At 38.6% G+C, this 21,935-nt stretch overlaps 2 protein-coding genes and 1 long non-coding RNA gene across 4 annotated transcripts in view; 1 reads left to right on the plus strand and 2 right to left on the minus strand.

Annotated features, from left to right (window-relative positions):
* The window catches only part of DSC1 (desmocollin 1), a 357,596-nt gene that overhangs the window by 285,908 nt on the left and 49,753 nt on the right, over positions 1–21,935 (minus strand). The gene's annotated exons all lie outside the window — the stretch shown is intronic.
* On the minus strand, positions 1,558–16,157 carry LOC123588183. The gene is made up of 3 exons (XR_006707741.1): positions 16,145–16,157; positions 9,128–9,134; positions 1,558–1,675 (listed from the first exon to the last, which is right to left on the minus strand). It is a non-coding gene; the product is annotated as an uncharacterized LOC123588183 (long non-coding RNA).
* The window catches only part of DSG3 (desmoglein 3), a 33,235-nt gene continuing 32,846 nt past the window's right edge, over positions 21,547–21,935 (plus strand). The window contains exon 1 of the mRNA XM_045458570.1: positions 21,547–21,745. Coding sequence (XP_045314526.1) covers positions 21,698–21,745 — 48 coding nt within the window. The 5' untranslated portion in view covers positions 21,547–21,697. The remainder of the gene's footprint in view (positions 21,746–21,935) is intronic.

Genomic DNA, 21,935 nt, shown 5'->3' on the forward strand with positions numbered 1-21,935 from the left:
TGGAAGGACCCATGGGAAACAGCCAGATGAAGAAATGGGAAGGGCACGCTAGAATGGGAGAGAAACAGAGAAACAGGGGACATGGAAAAAGAGATGAGCTCCTCTGAAAACTGGAAGTAATCTGGTAAGGCTGGAGAGAAGTTTGTACGGACAACAAGTCAGAAGCCTAAAATGTATGACATGCTAAGGATTTCTTATTTATATCTTAAAGAAAACCACAGAAATATTTAAAGGAGAACACCGAGGGGCGCCTGGGTGGCGCAGTCGGTTAAGCGTCCGACTTCAGCCAGGTCACGATCTCGCGGTCCGTGAGTTCGAGCCCCGCGTCGGGCTCTAGGCTGATGGCTCAGAGCCTGGAGCCTGTTTCCGATTCTGTGTCTCCCTCTCTCTCTGCCCCTCCCCCGTTCATGCTCTGTCTCTCTCTGTCCCAAAAATAAATAAACGTTGAAAAAAAAAAAAATTAAAGGAGAACACCGAATTTGAAATCACTTGTGTTTCCTTCACTGTGAAGAAGCTCTTTATCTTGATGAGATCCCAATAGTTCATTTTTGCTTTTGTTTCCTTTGCCTCTGGAGACGTGTTGAGTAAGAAGCTGCTGCAACCAAGGTCAAAGACATTGCTGTCTGTCGTCTCCTCTAGGACTTTGACGAATTCCTGTCTTATGTTTATGTCTTTCATCTACTTGGAGTTCATTTTTGTGTATGGTATAAGAAAGTGGTCCAGGTTCATTCTTCTGCATGTTGCTGTCCAGTTTTCCCTACACCATTTGCTGATTGGATGCTATTTCCTGCTTTGTCAAAAATTAGTTGGCCATATGTATGTGGGTCCATTTCTGGGTTCTCTGTTCTGTTCCACTGATCTGAGTGTCTGTTTTCGTGCCACTACCATATTGTCTTGATGAGTAAAACTTTGTAATGTAGTTTGAAGTCTGGAATTGGGATGCCTCCAGCTTTGATTTTCTTTTTCAACATTACCTTGGTTATTCAGGGTCATTTCTGGTTCCATACAAATTTTAGAATTGTTTTTTCTAGCTTTGTGAAGAATGCTAGTATTATTTTGATAGAGACTGCATTAAATGTGTAGATGGCTTCAGGTACTATCAAAATTTTAACAATATTTGTTCTTCCAATCCATGAGCATGGAAATGTTTTTTCATTTCTTCGTGTTTTCTTCAATTTCTTCCATAGGCTTTCTATAGTTTAAAGCATAAAGGTCTTTTTACCTCTTTGGTTAGGTTTATTCCTAGGTATTCTTTGGGTTTCAGTGCAGTTGTAAATGAGATTGATTCCTTGATTTCTCTTTCTGCTGCTTCATTATTGGTGTATAGAAATACAACTGATTTCTGTATGTTGATTTTATATCCTGTGACTTTGCTGAATTCATGGATCAATTCTAGCAGTTTTTTGGTGGAGTCTTTCAGGTTTTCCACATAGATTATCATGTCATTTGTGAAGAGTGAAAGTTTGATTTCTTCCTTGCTAATTTGGATAACTTTTCTTTTTCTTTCTTTCTTTCTTTCTTTCTTTCTTTCTTTCTTTCTTTCTTTCTTTCTTTCCTTCTTCTTTTTTTGTCTGATTGCTGAGGCTTGGACTTCCAGTACTATGTTGAACAATAGTGGTAAGAGTGGACGTCCCTGTCATGTTCCGGACATTAGGGAGAAAGCTCTCAGTTTTTCCTCACTAAGGAATATTACTCAGCGATCAAAAAGAATGAAATCTTGCCATTTGCAACAATGTGGATGGAACTAGAGTGTATTATGCTAAGTGAAATAAGTCAGTCAGAGGAAGACAAACATATGACTTCACTCATATGTGGAATTTAACAAACACAACAGATGAAGATAGAGGAAGGGAAGGAAAAATAAGGTAAAAACAGAGAGGTAGGCAAACCATAAGAGACTCTTAAACACAGAAGACAAACTGAGAGTTGCTGGAGGGGAGGTGGGCAGGGGGATGAGCTAAATGGGTGATGGGCATTAAGGAGGGCACTTGCTGGGATGAGCACTGGGTGTTCTATGTAAGAGATGAATCACTGGGTTCTACTCCTGAAACCAATACTACACTGTAGGTTAACTAATTTGAATTTAAATAATTTTTTTAAAAAAAAAAGAAAAAGAAATCACTTGTGAACTTTGCTCTGGTACAGATCAAAGGGCACAATGAGGCTGTTAATAGGAGATCAATGAGGAAGCTATTTCAATGAACCAAGACAGTGAGAGAATGACTGGAGTTTCATCCACTCATCATAATCCTTGGGATAATGGACCAATTAACTGCCCGTATTAACGGCCTCTATCACAAAACCATATTATAATTGTGTATCTCACATCATCAACAAATGGTGACAACCAGCTATGCCAGCCATGTCCCAAAGATGGCACTGCAACCTCAAGCCATCAAGCCCAGTACATGCCCTTGAAACAGGTGTCTCCCGGGAGGACTATCTGCTAAAGGAGCTGAATATGGATACTAAGGCCCAAACTTTCATCTCAAGAACAAAATGCTTTCTACATTTATAAGGGAGAGAAATGAAAAATTTGAAATAGGTCAGTGTTAAGATTTTAAGGTTTTTGTTGTTTTTGTTTGTTTGTTTGTTTTGTTATTAGTGCAGCTTTCATTATTTTCTACGATAAAATTAGGGTGTAGCTATTGTAGGAAATTTAGGAAATACAAAAAGATAACAGAAATCATATACAATTACCCAGAGACAACCTCTGCTAGCACCATGATAGTTTTCCTTTCAGTTAACGTTTCCCCAGCTCTACCCTTCAGCTGACAGGTTAACGCCCAAGAAACCCAAACTCGTGACTGTTAAACCTAGCTTCTATATCCTTTCTCTACAGTCTTACTCACTGCATCTCATTTTATTTTTTTTTAATTTTTTTAATGTTTATTTATTTTTGAGAGAGACAGAGACAACAGTGGGGGAAGGGCAGAGAGAGAGGGAGACACAGAATCAGAAGCAGGCTCCAGGCTCTGAGCTGTCAGCACAGAGCCCGACACAGGGCTCGAACCCACAAGCTGTGAGATCATGACCTGAGACGAAGTCAGTTGTTCAACCGACTGAGCCACCCAGGTGACCCCACTGCATCTCATTTTAAAGTTGAGATTATGATATATAAAATCTCATGCCTACTCTATATTTAAAATTCTTTATGAAAGTATTTTAAGGGATATTTCATGCCATGAATGAGCACTGAGGTTTCTTCCACTCTTTTCATATTGTAAATAATGATGTGGAACTTTACATGCATTTTACATTATTTCCATTGGAATTTAAATTTCTACAAACCTATGCACTTAAGAAACTGTATATTATGGGGCACCTGGGTGGCTCAGTCGGTTAAGCAGTCAACTTCTGCTCAGGTCATGATCTCCCATCTCATGGGTTCCAGTCCCACATTGGACTCTGTGCTGACAGCTCAGAGCCTGGAGCCTGCTTCAGATTGTGTGTCTCCCTCTCTCTCTGCCCCACTCCCGTTCACACTCTTGTCTCTCTCTCTCTCTCTCTCTCTCTCTAAAATAAACATTAAAAAATTTTTTTATTTAAAAAAAATTAAAGAAACTGTATATTACAACACATTAACAAGATAGTCCTGAATGTTTGTAAAAATACCTTATACACCAAAGTGCAATAATCACAGCCATAGTATATATTGTTCAACTTCTGAAGTTCCAGTTTCCCTTCCAGTACTGTGACAGAGACCATGGATCCAAGAAATGTATCACATTATTATGATACATATTCATTTGTAAGGATGCCAGCATTATAGAAGAATATTTAGATAGATACTCCCCACTATCAAGGCTTAAATTTCACCAGGTTATTTTTGATGGCCCTAGAACTTACTCATTTTTCTCGAGTGAAGGCAATGTATCTATGTCTTCAGCCCTGATCTATGTATAATGTAATCCTAGAACGAAAATTATATGCTATAATTTTCTAAGAAAGTACCAAATTACCATCTAACAATTTGAACACTGAAAACAAAATCTCTCCTCCCAAAAGACTATGAGAACACCTAAACTACAATGCCACACTGGCATCTCCAAAGTACCACCTGTCAGCTGGTTGAAAGAACTAGGTTCACCATCCACCAAGAAAGATCCTTAGATTTAAATATGTGCTTTAGAAGAAAAAAACTATTCCCAGCAAAGATAAAGCATGATCTGACATGATGATTGTAGATTCCATCCTGAGATGACACTTATTGCTTGTCTTTCTTCTTAATTTCAAAAAAAAAATTGAGATTCTTACACTGTCCGGAATACATTAAACTATGACTAATCTTCCACAATGTGTGGATTTCAAGTACTAGCTTGTTCCTGATCTTCTCCATTTCCATAGTTTCAAACCAATGTTGCTCACCCACCTCCTGTAACTTAGGGAATTTACATTCTCTGTTTCACCTGCACTGAGATATTGGCAGGAGAGAAGCTACCATGACAAACGATGTTGAAAAACTAAGATACGATGTTTTGTGTTAACCCTTGACCAGAGAGAATGGAAGATCTGGGCATGGAGAGAACATTCGGCTTATACAGTAACCACTTTAACAACAATTACAAACAAACCTCCCCCTCAAACATATATCACAAGCTAATAAGATTCATGAACTCTTGCTGATGGGTGTTATCTATTCAACAACAGCATAATCTTCACAACGTGGCTAGAGCCAAGAGCTTCCAGTGACTGCTAAAATTGAGCAGTACCTTAGGACCATATCACACAGCAAGTGCTACAAAAAATCAAGTGGATGGGGCGCCTGGGTGGCGCAGTCGGTTAAGCGTCCGACTTCAGCCAGGTCACGATCTCACGGTCCGTGAGTTCGAGCCCCGCGTCGGGCTCTGGGCTGATGGCTCAGAGCCTGGAGCCTGTTTCCGATTCTGTGTCTCCCTCTCTCTTTGCCCCTCCCCGTTCATGCTGTGTCTCTCTCTGTCCCAAAAATAAATAAACGTTGAAAAAAAAATTAAAAAAAAAAATCAAGTGGAACCTTAACACTTTTCCACCACCCCAATTTCATAAAATGTATCAGTGAAAAATAAGTGATTATCTAAAGAAATGGAAAGGAAAAATCCATTACCGTATTCTGGTAACCAACTGGTTTAAGTACTTAGTGTCTTCCCTCAATCTTCAGATTTTCTGATGGTAGACTTGCTTTCTATTGGGAGGAAGCAAGCAGGAGAATCTGAAAGAGGGAGCAGTTCTTTAGTGGAACAGGAGGAAACAGGACACCTACCTTCCTGTAATTCAAGCCTCTCCCAGTCTCTCACCAAGTCAACAGTGCCTTTCTGCCCTACACCATGGGCTACTTCAGAAAGGAAAACCCAGAAGGTCAAGAAGGCAGCACACTCCTCTAGGATTCCTCTTTCCCCTAGAGAGCAGAAGAAAGGGAAGGAGAAAAGACTACAGAAAATCCCACTGGTTTAGGAATGATGGTTTACATGGAATCAAAAAGGGTGTCCTTTCTCTGAAATAAGGGTGTGTTCAGTTCATTGCATGTTTTGGCAACTTATTTGTTAAGTGCCCTCAGCTAAGACAGAAAAGCATGTAGCTCAACAGGAAAAAGGCTGAGAGGTGAAATCTGAAGTTGGAACCACTAAGCTCCATGACAGACTGATGAGCAGTGAATACATAAAAGAGAAAAACATCCATCCCATTGTCAACTGGAAAATCTGGCCAAAATAAAAACTGCTTTATAATGAGTTTTGTCATTTGAAGCAGTTGGCGATTCTTAGGGTTGGGTGCATAATTAATAGTAACCATACTTCCTGGATTTCCAGGACAGGTTCACAATTATTATCACCATCCCTTTCAGTCTTAACTTAAAATCATTTCCCTGTTATCCACTGACATACTCATTCTTCTTAGACAAGTTGAGTTTTAGAAAATACAGTCACCATTGTAGGTATTCATTAAATATTTGTCAATTTCATGTAACTAGTGAGTCATGTAAAATCCTTCACAACATGAAATGAATTAGTCATTTTCTTTCTTTGCCTATGTGCACACCCTGATTCAAGATTCCACCACTATTTCATTCATCTTTGTATCTCTAGGCTCAAACTGTGCCTGGTAGATATTACACACTCAATAATGCCATGGAATGAATACTTTTTATTAAATTACCTTCTTCAATCAATTCTTAATATTGTTTTCAAAATTATCTCTTCTACTAGCTGTAGATTATGGGAGAATCCAGCTTTCTAAAAGAAAAATCATAAAATCAAAAAACATATATTAATAACTTACCAGGAGGTAAAAACAATTAGATATTCACCTTCTACCTATAAAGGCTTACAGCTCTGAATAACTGTACTGAGAATTCACATTTAGGACAAATTCTTGGATAAGTCACTTAAATCTGCTGACCTTACTTGGCTTATTTGTAAAACTAGAGAATTGGATTATACCACTGTTTTTCTATGGTATATACTCCCTATGACACTATGGGTCATACTCCCTAATGATGGGTCATTAAGCCAATTTAGTATACCTGTCTAGATGAACATCTTTAATGGAATTAAACAGAACAAAAAGGAAGAGGAAATAGAGTACATCACACATAGTAAGAGTATGTGTGCATTGGTTGGTGACATACACCATATTTTTGACCATGGTTAAAAGAAGTTTGAAAACTACTAGACTAGATCATCTTAAATGTCCACAGGCTCTCAAATGCTGAAAAAGTTGCAAGAGAAATAAGAAGGGTTTTAGTGCTAGAAATGAGGAAGCTCAGAGCAATAGACAGGGGCAGTGCCTCTTAGAGCAGAGCAAAAGCAGTGCAAGTGAGAAATACCTTAGTGCCCTTGATATTATTTGCATCACATGAAAATAAGCCCTGGGTAGATCTTTTATATAGAATACCTCTTCCTGGAAAACACTGAGAAAACAAGGAAGTTATCAGATCCTGGAAGACTACAGAAGAATTTGTAAAAATGAGCACTTGATCCTTACCTACCATAGACCTATTATAACTATTACTAATGAAAGATAGTTCGTCTACATGGAGAAAAGCTAGTGGGTTGTTGGTGCATCATATCTTCAATTAAATTGAACCTAGCAAACTCCACTGTGGGGAATAAGCTTATGAATTCCCCAAGCTTGCATCGATGGGTTAACAAGGCATAAAGAATTAGAAAGCCATAGGATGTACACACCCACGTTTGGGTAAACAAGATTGGGTAACGGGACAAAGGTCCCCAGTATAGGACAAAGATACAGGAATAGAGAATCTCAAGATGAAAATATCCAAGATTAGGCAAACCGCACAAAGGCCCCCAGTATAAGCCAAAGGTATAGGAATAGGGAATCTCAGGATGAAAACATCCAAGATGAGGTAAACAAGATTAGGTATTCAGGGCAGAAATGCCCCCCAACTTAATACAATAGCAGAAAGTTGTTTTCGCAGGAAGGAAGGACCAAAATAGGTAAACAGGAAAATGGGACTTTAGACCACAGCAAGGCAAAGTTGCCCAGAGCAAATCTAATTAGCAAAATAAAGGTGCCTTGTTGACCCTGAGGTAGCATGCTCTTTCTTATCCCCTAGACCAGTTCAGGTAAACAGAGGTAGCACCTCATGTTTGCTGTAAACAACCTTCCACCCAGCACCAGAATCTTGTTTTGTATTGACCCAAACCCCTAACGCTTTAAATCTCCAAGACCCCCTTTTTCCACGCCCATGAGTTAATGTTCATGGTTTCATCGTCTCTTTGTGCGCATCCATCACACTTGTAAGCCTTCTGATCTTAATAAAAACAGAGCAAGGAGAAGCAAAAACCCTTACTTGGGGCTCTTGTCTCCTCTCGGATATTAGCCTTTCTCTCATTTTCAATCCTGCATCCCACTCTTTTGCTGGACAAGAGAGAACTTCAGACCCAGAATCTACAACACCCCACTTTTGACAATCTTTGCTTTGATCTTCATCTTTTAGAGTATGAAATAGATGGCACTCTATAGATGTTGAGACATGTGCCCATGATCTCTGCTCAGTAGCAATTTATCATCCTAACCTAGATGCTGGGGATGTGTTTCTTGCCTAATAGTAGGCAATGGTAGGCAAGTCCCTTACCTCTCTGGATTTCATGGCTACCACCTTCAAAATGTGAGTTTCTGGAACAACATACGTCCCTGGGTATGAAATTGTATTAACTGCTCTTGCTTAACAAGATAATCCCTATTAGACACTAAATCTTTCTTAAAATGAAAGTGACCTGAGGCATTCCAGGCATTCTGTTCAAGAAGAAACCAATTCTGGAGGATCCTCTGTGAGTAAAACTACATGTATATAATCCCCAGGAGGTCTTATGTTCAAGTGAGAAAGTTGGGGATGAAGCCTCTTGGAGAGCAGTGAACTATTGTACCCTGAGCAATAAGTTTTGTGAAAGAACCTCCAGAATTCCTTGAGATTTTTGTTTCCCTTTCCCTGTGCTATCTTTCTGGATGTGCTAGGGGCTGGGAGCTAGGCTCAATGCATCCACTGCCCCCACCCTCACCAGACATACACAATAGCTTGCTTTTCTTCATGCTCTAGTGGAGTGGGGTTTAATAAAATTTAAAGGAACAGTAAGCAATTTTATTAGTTGGATCTTCCTTTTTGGTTGTTTCTTTAGTTGGCTCTTCTTGTAAGAGTGAGAAAACAATGCAGGGGTTTGTTCTAATGAAAAAAAACCATAAAATTTCCTCTGATAAACAGACTAACACACATTTCAGAGCTACGTTCTGCCCAGAGGTTATGTAGAAGAGGGGAAAGAGAAAAGGGGGAAATAATGGAAAGAAAAGAAAGAATGGACAGAGAGAGGGGGAAAATCTAAAGAAGCAGGAGGGAGAAGGATTAGAAGGAGGAAAAGGAACAGGAAAGGAGAGAGTGGGCAGCATCCAGAGAGACAGGTTGGAGGAGGCACATATCCTGAAAAGGGATTTGGAGCCTGTCCTGGCTCACTAGCCCTAAGATGCCCGCTGTGCTCTGGAACCTGCCACACCTGCCCAACCTGATCTCTGACCTCACCAGGAAACCCACACAAGGGAGAGCAGAGGTAGCCCTTGTTCTAGGAGAGACAGTCATTTCCTGGTTTGGAGCCAATGAACTGACTAGTTGCCTGATCTGATTCCTATTCCTACTTTCTACTCCATTCCTGTTGTTGTCGTTGTTGTTCTTGTTCTTCTTCTTCTTCTTCTTCTTCTTCTTCTTCTTCTTCTTCTTCTTCTTCTTCTTCTTCTTCTTCTTCTTCTTCTTCTTCCCCTTCTTCTCCTTCTCCTTCTTCTCCTCCTTCTTCTTCTCCTTCTTCTTCTTTTTCCTCCTCCTCTTCCCCTTCCCTTTCCCCATCGCCTTCTTCTTCTTCTTAGTGTTGTTCTCATGCGAATCCTAAATGCCAAACTCAGCTTTTATTTAGACTGCTTGTCCCTCTCACCTGACTTGGATTTCTGACTGCTAACATAACAAGAACTTTGTCAGACACTGAAACTTGCCTGCATCCCACAGCCTGACCTGGAATCTCTGAACCTCATCTTAGCTTATCCCCCAGGACTCCGTAATCTGTCCTTTCAAGGTAACATTCAGATGCATGATTCCCAGCCCACATTTTGCTGACTTTCAGTCCACTGATTTCATTTTATCTCAACAAATATTTATTGAGTATCTTCCATAAACAGACGAGGCACCAGGGCTACAAAGAGGAACAAGACACAGTTCCACCCTTGCGGATGCTACAGAATAGTAAGAGGGATCAACTCTTAAGCAAATACTTCAGCATAATCTTTAAGAAAGCTCTACCCAAGTGCTATGTACGGGCATGCAGACACAGAGCCCCAGCTAGTCTGGGAGGTCAGAGATGGTACCTGAAATACATAGGACAGGTTTTAGACAAAAATGTTTGGGTTGAATCTGACAAACGTTTAGATACAGTACACGAGGGATTAGAAATTCAAGGATAGGGAGACAAGTTTAACACAAGACCAACCCAAAAGTGGGACATTTTATAAGATAACTGGCTCAGCCTATTCAACAAATTAGTGCCATTTTAAAACAGTGGGGGATGCTGCTAGAGTAAAATAAACTTAAGGTGGAAATGCAGTCCTGAGTTAGATTCTAATTTGGAAAGATCACCTCTAAAAGCTTTTTTTTTTTTTTTTTTTTTTTTTTTGGCTTACTTAAGGAAATTTGAATATGGACTGACTATGAGAAAAGATAATGCTTATTGACATGGAAAGGCAGAGAACACATAGGCAAAAAGCAAGTGACAAAAAGTATGCACAATAAACTTAAAAATGGTGGGGGCATGTGAGTGGCTCAGTCGGTTCAGCATCCAACTCTTGATCTCGGCTCAGGTCATGATCTCATGGTTCATGATTTCAAGCCCCACGTTGGGCTCTGCTCTGACCGTGCAGAGTCTGCTTGTCTCTTTCTCCCCATCTCTCTCTCCCCCTCCTTCTCTTTCTCTCTCTCTCTCTCAAAATAAATAAACTTAAAAAGAAAGCATGTACAGCTGAATCTCCTTTTGTCTAAAACAAAAAATCAAATTTATGTAAATAGAAAAGTAAGTGGAAGAATTTCAAGCAGGAAAGGAAACTTATATTTACCCTCTACTTACTTCTATGTTATGCTAGGAATTTGTTTACATCATTTGATTTTCCCAAACACCTGCAAAGAAAATGAAATTAGCCTCATTTTCCAAATGAGACATGTATTTGAAAGCTGTTAATAGAACTAATCTCTTGGTGGTCAAAATTTGGTGACTTGATTTTCTTTTTGCTTGCTTGTATTTTCTAACTTTCTACAATGTATGTTTACTACTTACATAATAATAAAAAGTTTTTTTTATTAAGAAGAAAATGAAGACAAAATAGGCAAGTACAGTACCTTTCAACTTCTATGAAGTCACATCACCTTATGTCCTTCTTTTTAGAGTCTTGGGGTTGTGGGAAAAGCATAAACTTTGAGGTCAGGCAGATCTGGTTCAAATCTCAGCTATAGTATTTAGGGTCTTGAAAAACTTACTGAGTTTTGGTTGTCTCTTCTGCAAAATGGGGTTAATAATATCTTCCTTGCAGGGTGTTTGGGTAAATAAAATAATTAAATAAACAATATAAAGAAAATAGTACCACATTTAAGCACATAGAGGGTACTCAGTAAATATCAGTTCCCCTGCTGCCTGAAATGAAAGTGTGTTTAGGTATTCAATGAGCTAGCCTCCTTAGGGATCCCTGCTAGGTGCTGTTCATTCCCTACCAGGTCCTCCAGCTTTTATTTGGCTTTCCTGCTCAATCTGGAGCTAAACTAAGAATCACAATTCAGGAGTGCAAGATGGTTTAGCGTTGATCTGGCTGCATTTCAGGGATGAGAGACACAAAAACAACTTCCATGCTGTTCTGCCATCTTGGCCCCTCCCCTCAAGAATCACAATTCAATTCCTTTCATCTCTACCTCCTCATCCAGTCATTCATCCATCCACTTACTTACTCAACAAGTGGCTATTGAGAGCCAAGCAGCGGACCAGGTGAGAAGCAGCCCCTGCCCTCTTGAAGTTTGTGGTCTAGACCTTGTGAAGAAGACCCACTCTCTTGAGCTATGTGTTGTTTCCTGTATTACTTATATTAATTCAGGGCTGCCTTGAATTGCAATGGAGTCACCCACCTGAGGCCAGCGCCTAGAGGCCCCACTGTCTACCCTTGTGAACCACTGAATGGAGATGCTGGCTCACAGCTGACTAGATGCTCCAAGAGTGACCCCTTGGACTTGGTGATGAGGGCAGCTGCTCCCACTGTCATCTGCAAGGAGCTACCCACCTACTCCAGGCCAGATCCCCCCCAACCAAGACACAAAGGATTACTTTTTTAAATCATTCGTGCTTCTAGAAATTGCCAATAAATCCCCGTGCAACTAGTAACATCACTTTTTTTTTTTTTTTTTTTTATTGATACTCATTGCCAGAATGGCAATGCTCTCCCTCTATCTTCAGCATTAGGAATGTTATATCCAAAATAATTAAATATGCTATTTGGGCTTTTCATTTCAAATTGCTACTAAAAATAATGGTTTTCCTTATTTTTGCCCCATCTCTTTCAATTCAAGTGTACGTCTCTACCAGTAACACCAGAAAAAAATGCACACAATTGGTCAATTCGCCAACACCTTCAACAGCATGTGCATAGCTGATTCATGTGTTTTCAGACCACATTGTTCTTATTTAGGGCAAAACGCATGACTCAGAAAAATTCAATAATTCAGTATTTCATGCTAATTTTGTTACTAGACAAAGCCCTAAAATAGTAATTATATATAACTCCTCATGTTTTTGGACAGCTTTTTTTCTAAATGGTATAAACATCAAATTGTAAAATCCCTACTTTCTTAATAGCTAATGCTTTGAAAGAAAAAAATGTTAAACATATATTTAATCAAAATATTTTTAAGCAGTATGCTACATATTTTTTTTAATTTGACACAAATTAACAAATGTGATGTTACGATACATTTTCAGTGCAGATTTTTACATTTTTTCCTTAGCTTAATTATCCCTCCCACTCCTGGACAACAGTAGTAGTATTCTCTTGCATGAAAATCCATTCTAACAGCGTAGTATTTGTGTGTCATATTTTTCCCTATATTCAAATAATCATTTATAGTAATACGTATATACACACATACACACAGACATACACACATACACGTAACAATATTATACACACCATTTGATATCTTGCTGTTTTCTTACCTCATACAAACATCTCTAAGTCAATAGGTATATCTTTAATTAATCTTTTTATTGTCTGCAGAATATTCTACTTTCTGTATTCTATTTGTCTATTCCTAGAACACCCCATATTTGTTAAATTGTTAGGGAATCAACTTTAGTCACCTTCTTATATCAGAAGCAATTGAGAAATAAGGTAGAGGAGACACATACACAAAAATACGTACCAGTTTTATTATTTGTAACAACGTAGATGTGGATGATGTGGTTGAAATGAGCAGTCATGATGAGTACCCTAATATTTACTCCAGAATTAAACTTACCCACCCTGTCACAGACAACCCCCACCACCGGGACCAAAGGATGAGCCTGCTCCTGTGAGCTTATAGCTAGGAAAAACAGAAAAGGTGTCTTGTCAATAGCTGGAAGTTTATCCAAAAGAGGAAACCTGGCTAGAAAGTCAAGAGGTAGGAGCGGGCGGTAGGCTGAATCCATTGTGTATAATTCTTTTTCCCAAGTTCATTAATCAGATTATGTGTTCTGCACCCACAAATAGGAGTACAGGAGAGACACAGAATAAGGTCAGCTTTCCTGTAGCTGAATCCCCCTCATATAAAAACATGAGTCCAGAAGCAAGAACTGCATCTAACAGTTGCTTTTTGGTAATAAAAGCAGTATTACGGTTATTTTTGATATTTGATAAGACAAGACCCTTCAATATTCTTCCTAATCATTCTCTCATTAGCTGTTGAAGACATATTTTCTTCCATATGGACTTTAAGATTTTTTTTGTGAACTCCTCTGTCTTTATCCGTCACATAAACTAAGGATCAAGCCTGAGAACTGCATTAATTTTTTTTCTTTGAGAAAAAGACATTTTATAACTAATTCTTTTCATCCAGGAACATAATACTGTCTTTCTATTTTCTTAGATCTTACTTTATGCCCTTCATTAATATTCTTTTGTGCATTCTTAAGAAAGTTTTTGCAGTTTCTGAGACTGTGATTGGATTATTGACCTCGTTTTACTTGCTAGATCCTTATTATTAAGGTAAAGAATAGTTACTTATTTATTCTACCTTAAAATTCCACCTTAAAATTTCTTTTTAAAAAAGTGCTATGGGGGTGCCTGGGTGGCTCAGCCGGTTGAGCGGCTGACTTCAGCTCAGGTCATGATCTCACAGTCCGTGAGTTCGAGCCCCGTGTCGGGCTCTGTGCTGACAGCTCAGAGCCTGGAGCCTGCTTCAGATTCTGTGTCTCCCTCTCTCTGACCCTCCCCTGTTCATGCTCTGTCTCTCCCTGTCTCAAAAATAAATAAACGTTAAAAAAGTGCTATGGACAAATGTGTGGTAATAAATTTGAAAATACTGAAAGATACCATTCCCTCTCAAAATACAGTCCCCCCCACAAAAGTGGAAAGCCTCAACAGACCAACTGAATATTGAGGAACTTCAATATAGTGAAACTTGGAGTAATTTTCATAAGAAGAAATCACTTCCTTCAAGTGTAGGCTAACCAACCCAAAGTATTATAAATTGCATCACTTCAAAGTCTAAAGAAATCAAAAGGTGTTTCGAGAATCTGTCAATCCCGACTTCACATCGGAGAATCAGAGATTAATGTTAAATCACCATGTTTCACAAGTTAGTCAGCATGCACAAACATCTATAAAATTGGCCTTGTGTCTAACACATCAAAAATGAAGCCCAAAGTGACTCATAGAATAAGTCAGAGTTTTCTCTACCTTTAATGTCTTTCGGTGTGTTCTTTCAGAAATAAGCATACACCACAGCTGCGCCAGCACTAGATCAAAGAACATAAATGCACACTGCAAAGATGCTTTGAGAAATGTTCAGCCTAAATGAACCCAAAGGAATCTTCGGAAAATTCACTAAAGGAAAGTAAATTGAAACGATGTTCAAAAAAGTTAATGTGATACAACATAAAAAAAATAGGAAAAATTCTATAGGCTAAACATTTTTATGTAAGACATGGACTTATTACCAGCTCAGGTACTGGTAATACCTGATCCTCTTCTTAACGTCAGTGAATAGAATAATGGTGTTTATTCAAAGGAGGGTCAATTAGACATGCCCAAAACTGAAGAAAAAGCATGTTCATGTGTTTGTACTGAAAGTTCAGTGCTTCCCTAACTACTATGTGAACACAAAACTGATCCACATGATACGAAAGTTATTCTGCCCCAGAGAAATGGCAGCAGGAAAATAAACTTGAAGTTTCTGTTCTCTTTAATTAATCTTTTCAGAAGGTTTTGTAGCTTATCAGGACACCAGTTGTAAAATGCACAGTACACGAAGTTGTACAAGCTTTACAGGTTTTCCAAACTTTACTTGCAACTTACTAATCATAAAAGTATCAGTGCATGATGCCTCACTAGGTAAAAAGCTGGTAAGACATGAGTGTAGTAGAGAAATGCACTGACCCTGAAGAATAAAAAGGCTGCTCATTTTTAGAAGCATCTCCCTTTCTTACCACACTAGAGCTAGTAGTTCTCAACTAGAGTCATTCCTGAAATCCTTGATCATTTTCTTAAATGTTCCATGCTGTTTTCAGATTCCATCTTTCTGCAGATTAGTGTCTGCAGCATAACAGGGAGCTTAGATGCTGTGTATCCATTTCCACTGGCAGTCACGCCCTGTGTGCGGCATGTGGCTCGGGAAGCTGGTGGAGCATTCCCCACATTTCTTCCCACAGGTGGAGTGGTGGGTTGACATTTCAGTTAGAACAATCACAATTTTTTCCCTCCTTAGGAATTACCAATAATACCGGTACAATTTAATTGCTAGAAAAACAAAACATACAGCTCCCATGATACTTAAAAATACTTGAGGACAGGGGCACCTAGATGGCTCAGTAGGTTAGGCATCCAACTTCAGTTCAGGTCATGATCTTGTGGTTCATGAGTTCTAGCCCCACATCAGGCTCTGTGCTGACAGCTAGGACCCTGGAGCCTGCTTCAGATTCTGTGTCTCCCTCTCTCTGCCCTTTCCCCACTCACACTCTGTGTGTGTGTCTTTCTCTCTCAAAAATAAACATTTAAAAAAATGTAATAAAAAAATACTTGAGGACAAGGCACCCCGGGTGGGTCAGTCAGTTAAGCATCCAACTCTTGGTTTTGGCTCAGGTCATGATCAAGTCCCACATCGGGCTCTGCACTAGGCATGAAGCCTGCTAAAGATTCTCTCTCTATCCCCCTTAGCCCGTCTCCCCCACTCTCTCTCTCTAAAACAAAACAAAAATAAATAAATAAATAAAAATACTTGAGGACATATGTGAAATGTGCTATTTATCATCAAAAGGAAGATTAAAATATACAAATAAAGTGATCCCAACAATACAACAGAGTATGGTAAATTAATATTTGGCTGCATATTTGTTTTATCATTTCCTTTCCTATCCTATCATCATATCACTTGAGATAGTGAAAAGACAGGATGATGTTAGATCCAGGAAGGATGCCAAGTCCTCAGGATCTAACCAAGATCCAGAACTTACCTATCTCTGAATCCAGTTCCCTAGATTGCTATATTCAGAATCTTAACTTTATTTTATTATAATGTAATAAATTATTAGAATTTAAATAAACAACATTTAAATATCTTAACAGAGATAAAAAAATGTTTTTCCATAAGACTACTATTTTCTCATAAAAGAAGCAGAAAAGAATTATCTGTGACAAACTTTATGCCTGACAGGGAGGAAGGACCAGCATTTTCTTACACTGTCAGTAGGAATGCAAATTGGTATAGTGTTTTGGACGACGATCTATTAAAAAACTCGAATTGTATGTGTCCTTTGATCCAGCAGGTATACTTGCACAAAATTTTTAAAGACACATTCATTTGTTCACCCCGGAACGTCCTGGGGATATGCTATGAAATGAAACAGACATGATTCCTCCCTGATAGAGCCCACAGCCAAGTAGTGGAGAAAGGCAATAAAAGCAATCCAACCAACAAAAAGCAGCTTAACATATGGTGCTAAGACCGATACATGAAGCAAACTGGAATAGCTGATAAAAAAAATAATAATAATAATAATAATGGGAGAAGAGTGCCCAAGTGTGGGGAGTAGGAAGTAAAGACCTCTCTGAGAAGGTTGTATAAGCAACCACCTGATGAATGAGAAGAAGCCAGTCAGGAGAGAAAGAAACTGAGTGAAGGCCTAAGGTAGCAAGATAACTGAGGGTTTTTGGAGAACAAAAGAAGCCACAAGTGAGAGGGATGGAGTGTGGGGAGTGGTTGGAAGGGAAAACAAAATCAATCAGGCAGTTCCTTACAGGTCTTGCCAGGCAGTGTTGCTTCTGTTCCAAGTACACTGGAAGCCATGATCCTTTTACAAGTAGCAGCCGAGGGAGCCAAGGGAGAGGTGGATTGGGTGAGAGACAAGAAAGGAACAAGAGCTCAGTTACCAGCCTGAGCTACATGAGAGATGCGAGGAATGTCGCTAGTGCAGAAGCCCGTAGAGGTGGGAACTAGATGGATTCCAAATGCATTTTGTAAATAGATCCCATATTTTCAATTTTAGGAAAAACCACAGGAACCAAAGAAAAGCTATCCCTAAAGAAAACTCTTTGTTGGAGTGAGCATGCCGTGCATTTGGAAGATTCCTCCTTCAGGCTTATTACCTGACAGGAAAATTCCCACAAATAAGCAATTGCCTAATTAGATTAAATCAAAGCAAAAAGATGCTGACCCTAGTTACTTAACATACAGTGAGTGCAGTATTGGTCTCAGGAATAGAATTCAGTGATTCAGCACTTACATACCACACTCGGTGCTCATCACAAGTACCCTCTTTAGTACCCATCACCCATCTAGCCCATCTGCTACCCACCTGTCCCCATCAACCCTCAGTTTGTTCTCCATTGTTAAGAGTCTCTTATGGTTTGTCTCCCTTGCTCTTTTTTTTTTCTTTTTTCCCCTTCCCATATATTCATCTGTTTTGTTTCTTAAATTCCACATATGAGTGAAACCATGTAGTATTTGTCTTTCTCTGACTGACTTAGTTCAAGTAGCATAATACACTCTAGCTCCATCCATGTCATTGCAAATGGCAAAATTTCATTTTTGATGGCTAATATTCCATTACACACACACACACACACACACACACACACACACACACACACACACACTAACATACCACATCTTTTCTATCCATTCATCGGTCGATGGACATTTGGACTCTCTCCATAGTTTGGCTATTGTTGATAATGCTGTTGTAAACCTCGGAGTGCATGTACCCCTTCAAATCTGTATTTTTGTGTCCTTTGGGTAAATACCTAGTAGCGCAATTGCTGGATCGTATGGTAGTTCTATTTTAAATTTTTCAGAAACCTCCACACTGTTCTCCAGAGTGGCCGTACCAGTTTGCATTCCCACTAACAGTGCAAGAGGGTTCCCCTTTCTCAGCATCCTCACCAACACCTGTTGTTTTCTTGTGGTGTTAATTTAACCATTCTGACAGGTGGGAGGTGGTATCTCATCGTGGTTTTGATCTGTATTTCCCTGCTGAGGAGTGACGTTGAGCATCTTTTCATTACACAGATCTTTTTAAAGAAATAATTCTAGGAAATCACAGAAGCATGGTGAACCACATTACACACTATCTAATAGGAAATTGGATTAGCAGTTCTATTTTCACTAATTCTTAAAGTGCAGACCGCTCTTTACTGATGCACATTTATTACATTCTCTGACATTTCTGCAAGCCTTCAAGTATGATCGTAATGGAAGAGGTCTGATTTGCATTACCTTGAACAACAAAGAGTGACAGACCACAACTTTCACAGGCCATTTCGGGATGTATGTATATTTTGTTCATGCATTATTTGTGGCACTAATATCTCAATTCATGAATTTGTAAATACTCAAGAACAATTAAATATCAAAAAGTAGTGATGTCTGACATATAAAATATATTATATACATGTTTCCAGTCAAAGCAAACAAAAACCAGTGAAGGCCTGCCAGTGAAGGCAAAGTCTCATTAACATTCTCTACTTGGTGAATAATAGAAATGCTATAGTTAATGAGCAATGGAAACATCATGGAAACCTTGGAATTCATTGCCCACTGAATAAATGTTCATTCTTATTGCTTCACTCCTTATGCCATGGTTCAATTTTTAACAAGTTGAGGAATGGTTTCTTTAGCTTCTTAACCTGTGATGTGTCCTACCGTCCAACTTTTATACTTTCAACATGGCACATCAATTGAATCGCAACATACACATACAATGAAGCTCCCTTTTAATGATTATGATCATTATTGTTATGATCCTCATTTTTATTTCAGCTTCGTGAGTAAAAGCCAGTTTCAAGTTGAGCTTAGGTTTCCAAAGACATTATTCAGAGAATAATAACATAACCACTCAACAGAAACCACTGGAAAATCCTCCCTTCTTTCCTTTTCACAAACAAATGAAATGGCAAGTGAAAATACTGCTTAATCCAAAGACATTGTGCAAATACACTCCCTAGCTGAAGTAACCTCCACTACCTTCCAATCACCATGCAAATCTGGCCCCAACAACACAATATTTTATTACCTTACTGAGGTCTCAAATCCTCCAAACAAAAGGAAGTGTTGGCTTAAAGCATGTTCAAGAGCATATAGAAGATGAGAGAGAGCTGCCTGCCTTTAGAGTGCACAATGGATTTGTTGTGGATTTCTACAATCCTCCTTGACTGGGACAAGTAGATGGAGCCAGCCTGCAACAGGCCAAGTCTGGTATTTTACTTTCTACAAGGGTGCCCACAGCTTTTATATACTACCTGATCAAGAATCTATAATTGGTATTTCAAAATACAAAAGTAAAATACTTCCTTATCTGTGTTCAGATGAATGACAATTAACATTTTTTAAGCCCTAAATAATTAAAATTGTTGGGGCGCCTAGGTGGCTCAGTTGGTTAAGCATCCGGCTTCAGCTCAGGTCATGATCCCATGGTCCGTGGGTTCAAGCCCCACGTCAGGCTCTGTACTGACAGCTCAAGAGCCTGGAGCCTGCTTTGGATTCTGTGTCTCCCTCTCTCTCTGCCCCTCCCTGACTCATGCTCTGTCTCTCTCTCTCTCAAAAATAAACATTTTTAAAAAAGATTTAAAAATAATTTAAAAAATAAAGTTGTCAAAGAACTGGAGTTGTAGAAAAGGTAAATCCGAACAAAGTCAACCATATCTAGAATTTAGATTCAATGCCACTTATGGGTACGCCTAAGAATATCATACTTCAGTGATATCATCTTTTTAATCTTTTGTCTTTAGTCCAATACTTTGAAGAATTACACGATATTAAATTATGGGAAATAAAGAATTGAAAGTTCATTAAATTTTTGTCTTCTTCTTGGTGGCTCAGTCAGTTAAGTGTCCAACTTCAGCTCAGGCCATGATCTCGTAGTTCGTGAGTTCAAGCCCCACGTCAGGCTCTGTGTTGACAGCTCAGAGCCTGGAGCCTGCCTCAGATTCTGTGTCTCCCTCTCTCTCCGCCCCTTCCCTGCTCATGCTCTGTCTCTGTCTCTCAAAAATGAACAAATGTTAAAAAAAAAATTTTTTTAATTGTTGTCTTCTTTTCTCTCTCAATGTTTAGAATGTTATTCACAAAGGTTCTGCTCAACTCTTCAATAAAACTTTATTTACAAAAACTTTATTACAAAAACATTTTGCTGGAAATGGATGGTGGTAATGATTGCAAAATAATGTGAGTATACTTAATGCCACTCAGCTTTAAAAATGGTTTAAAGTAGTAAATTTCGTTATGTATATTTTAACACAATTAAGAAAAGAAACAAACAAAAAAAAAACCAGAATATCTTGCTCACCAGGTGGGTTTTTTTTCCCATCTTTTAGACTACAAAATTGTTTCTGCCTAAAATACTCTGATTAAGTGATTTTCCTGAAACTAAAAAGCCTCCAAAATCTGATGCATAAATACTTACAAAGATAAAATTGTTCTTCTACCAAACCTTTCTTTAAGTTGTCTGGAATGTTTAAAAGTGTTTTTAACTCTAGGGTCATAACCAAATTAAAGTGGTGTTAGTAGGTTGCCCCCTCCCCTAAGTTAGGTTGGAGTCCAAATATTTCGAAGTGCATAAAAATACAGCAGTAAGCACGTTGACTGCTTTGGAGGAAATTTTTGAGTAATTAAAATTGCACAAAGATCATCTCTTTCACTAGACAAACCTACCTTTTAAAAAACTTATAAATGAAAAGGAATACAAGAGGAAAGGTGTCATCTGATTATTATCAAGGATCTGATTTTGCAATGCATTATTTATATATTTCAAATATCCAAAGGCACCATGTAACTGTTTACTCCCATTTTATTCCTAATTATTTTCAATTACTTCTAATATTTTTTCGAATGTTTTTCAATTATTACTAATTGTTTTCCAAAACCTGTATTAATAGTTACTTAACTATTACTTAGGCTTTGTATTACTTTCAATGATATAAATTATTACTTAACACTCACGTTTTGCTGAACTTTCAATCTACCCACATACACTCAGACTAAAAATAAATGCTCTTCAACAAGTTAGGTTTTAGGGGATTTTTCTATGTTTTGTTTTGCTTTTCAGTTTTAATTGCAACCCTGAATAAAAGCTAACTAGATTCTTTTTCAGTGTAGTCAGGCCTAGCTTTTGCATTTCCACACCATGATTAATTTATTATTCATCTGAGACCTTCCTATTAAACCTGGTCTTTAGCCTGTGAACTTTTCTTTCAGCTTCCAACAAAGGATTTCATTGCTTTGGGAACTGAGGTGTGTCTAAGTTTTTTACCTGGGAGCAAAAGTGATGCAAGCATTTCTGGTGAGACCAATCCTTGGTTTAGGGCGGGGAGGAGCCACATAACAGGCCGGCTGTAGATTCCAGAAAGTAGAGAAGCGACCAAAGAGCTTTTCTTAGACATCCTATGCGGACAGTCGGAAGGACTGAAGCAGCAGCTCCCTTGGATTTGTCCACCAGGGAAATCAGAGACAATGACTTGGCTCCTTTTCAGAACATCAAGGGCTCTGGCCATGTTAATGGTAAGTCCTTTTTTTTTTTCCCAAAATAATTGCCACTTTCCCTGTTTCCTTCCTTGTTTGATAATACAGTATTTGATTGCCGAATCCCTATTATAAATTCTAAAAAGAGAGCAGTAAAAAGAAACAACTTTAGAATGAAATCGTAAAGATTACCAATTTCCTCCTCTTGTGGGATTTTGATGTTGTATTT

This window comes from Leopardus geoffroyi, chromosome D3 (assembly GCF_018350155.1).
Source record: "Leopardus geoffroyi isolate Oge1 chromosome D3, O.geoffroyi_Oge1_pat1.0, whole genome shotgun sequence".
NCBI lineage: Eukaryota > Metazoa > Chordata > Mammalia > Carnivora > Felidae > Leopardus > Leopardus geoffroyi.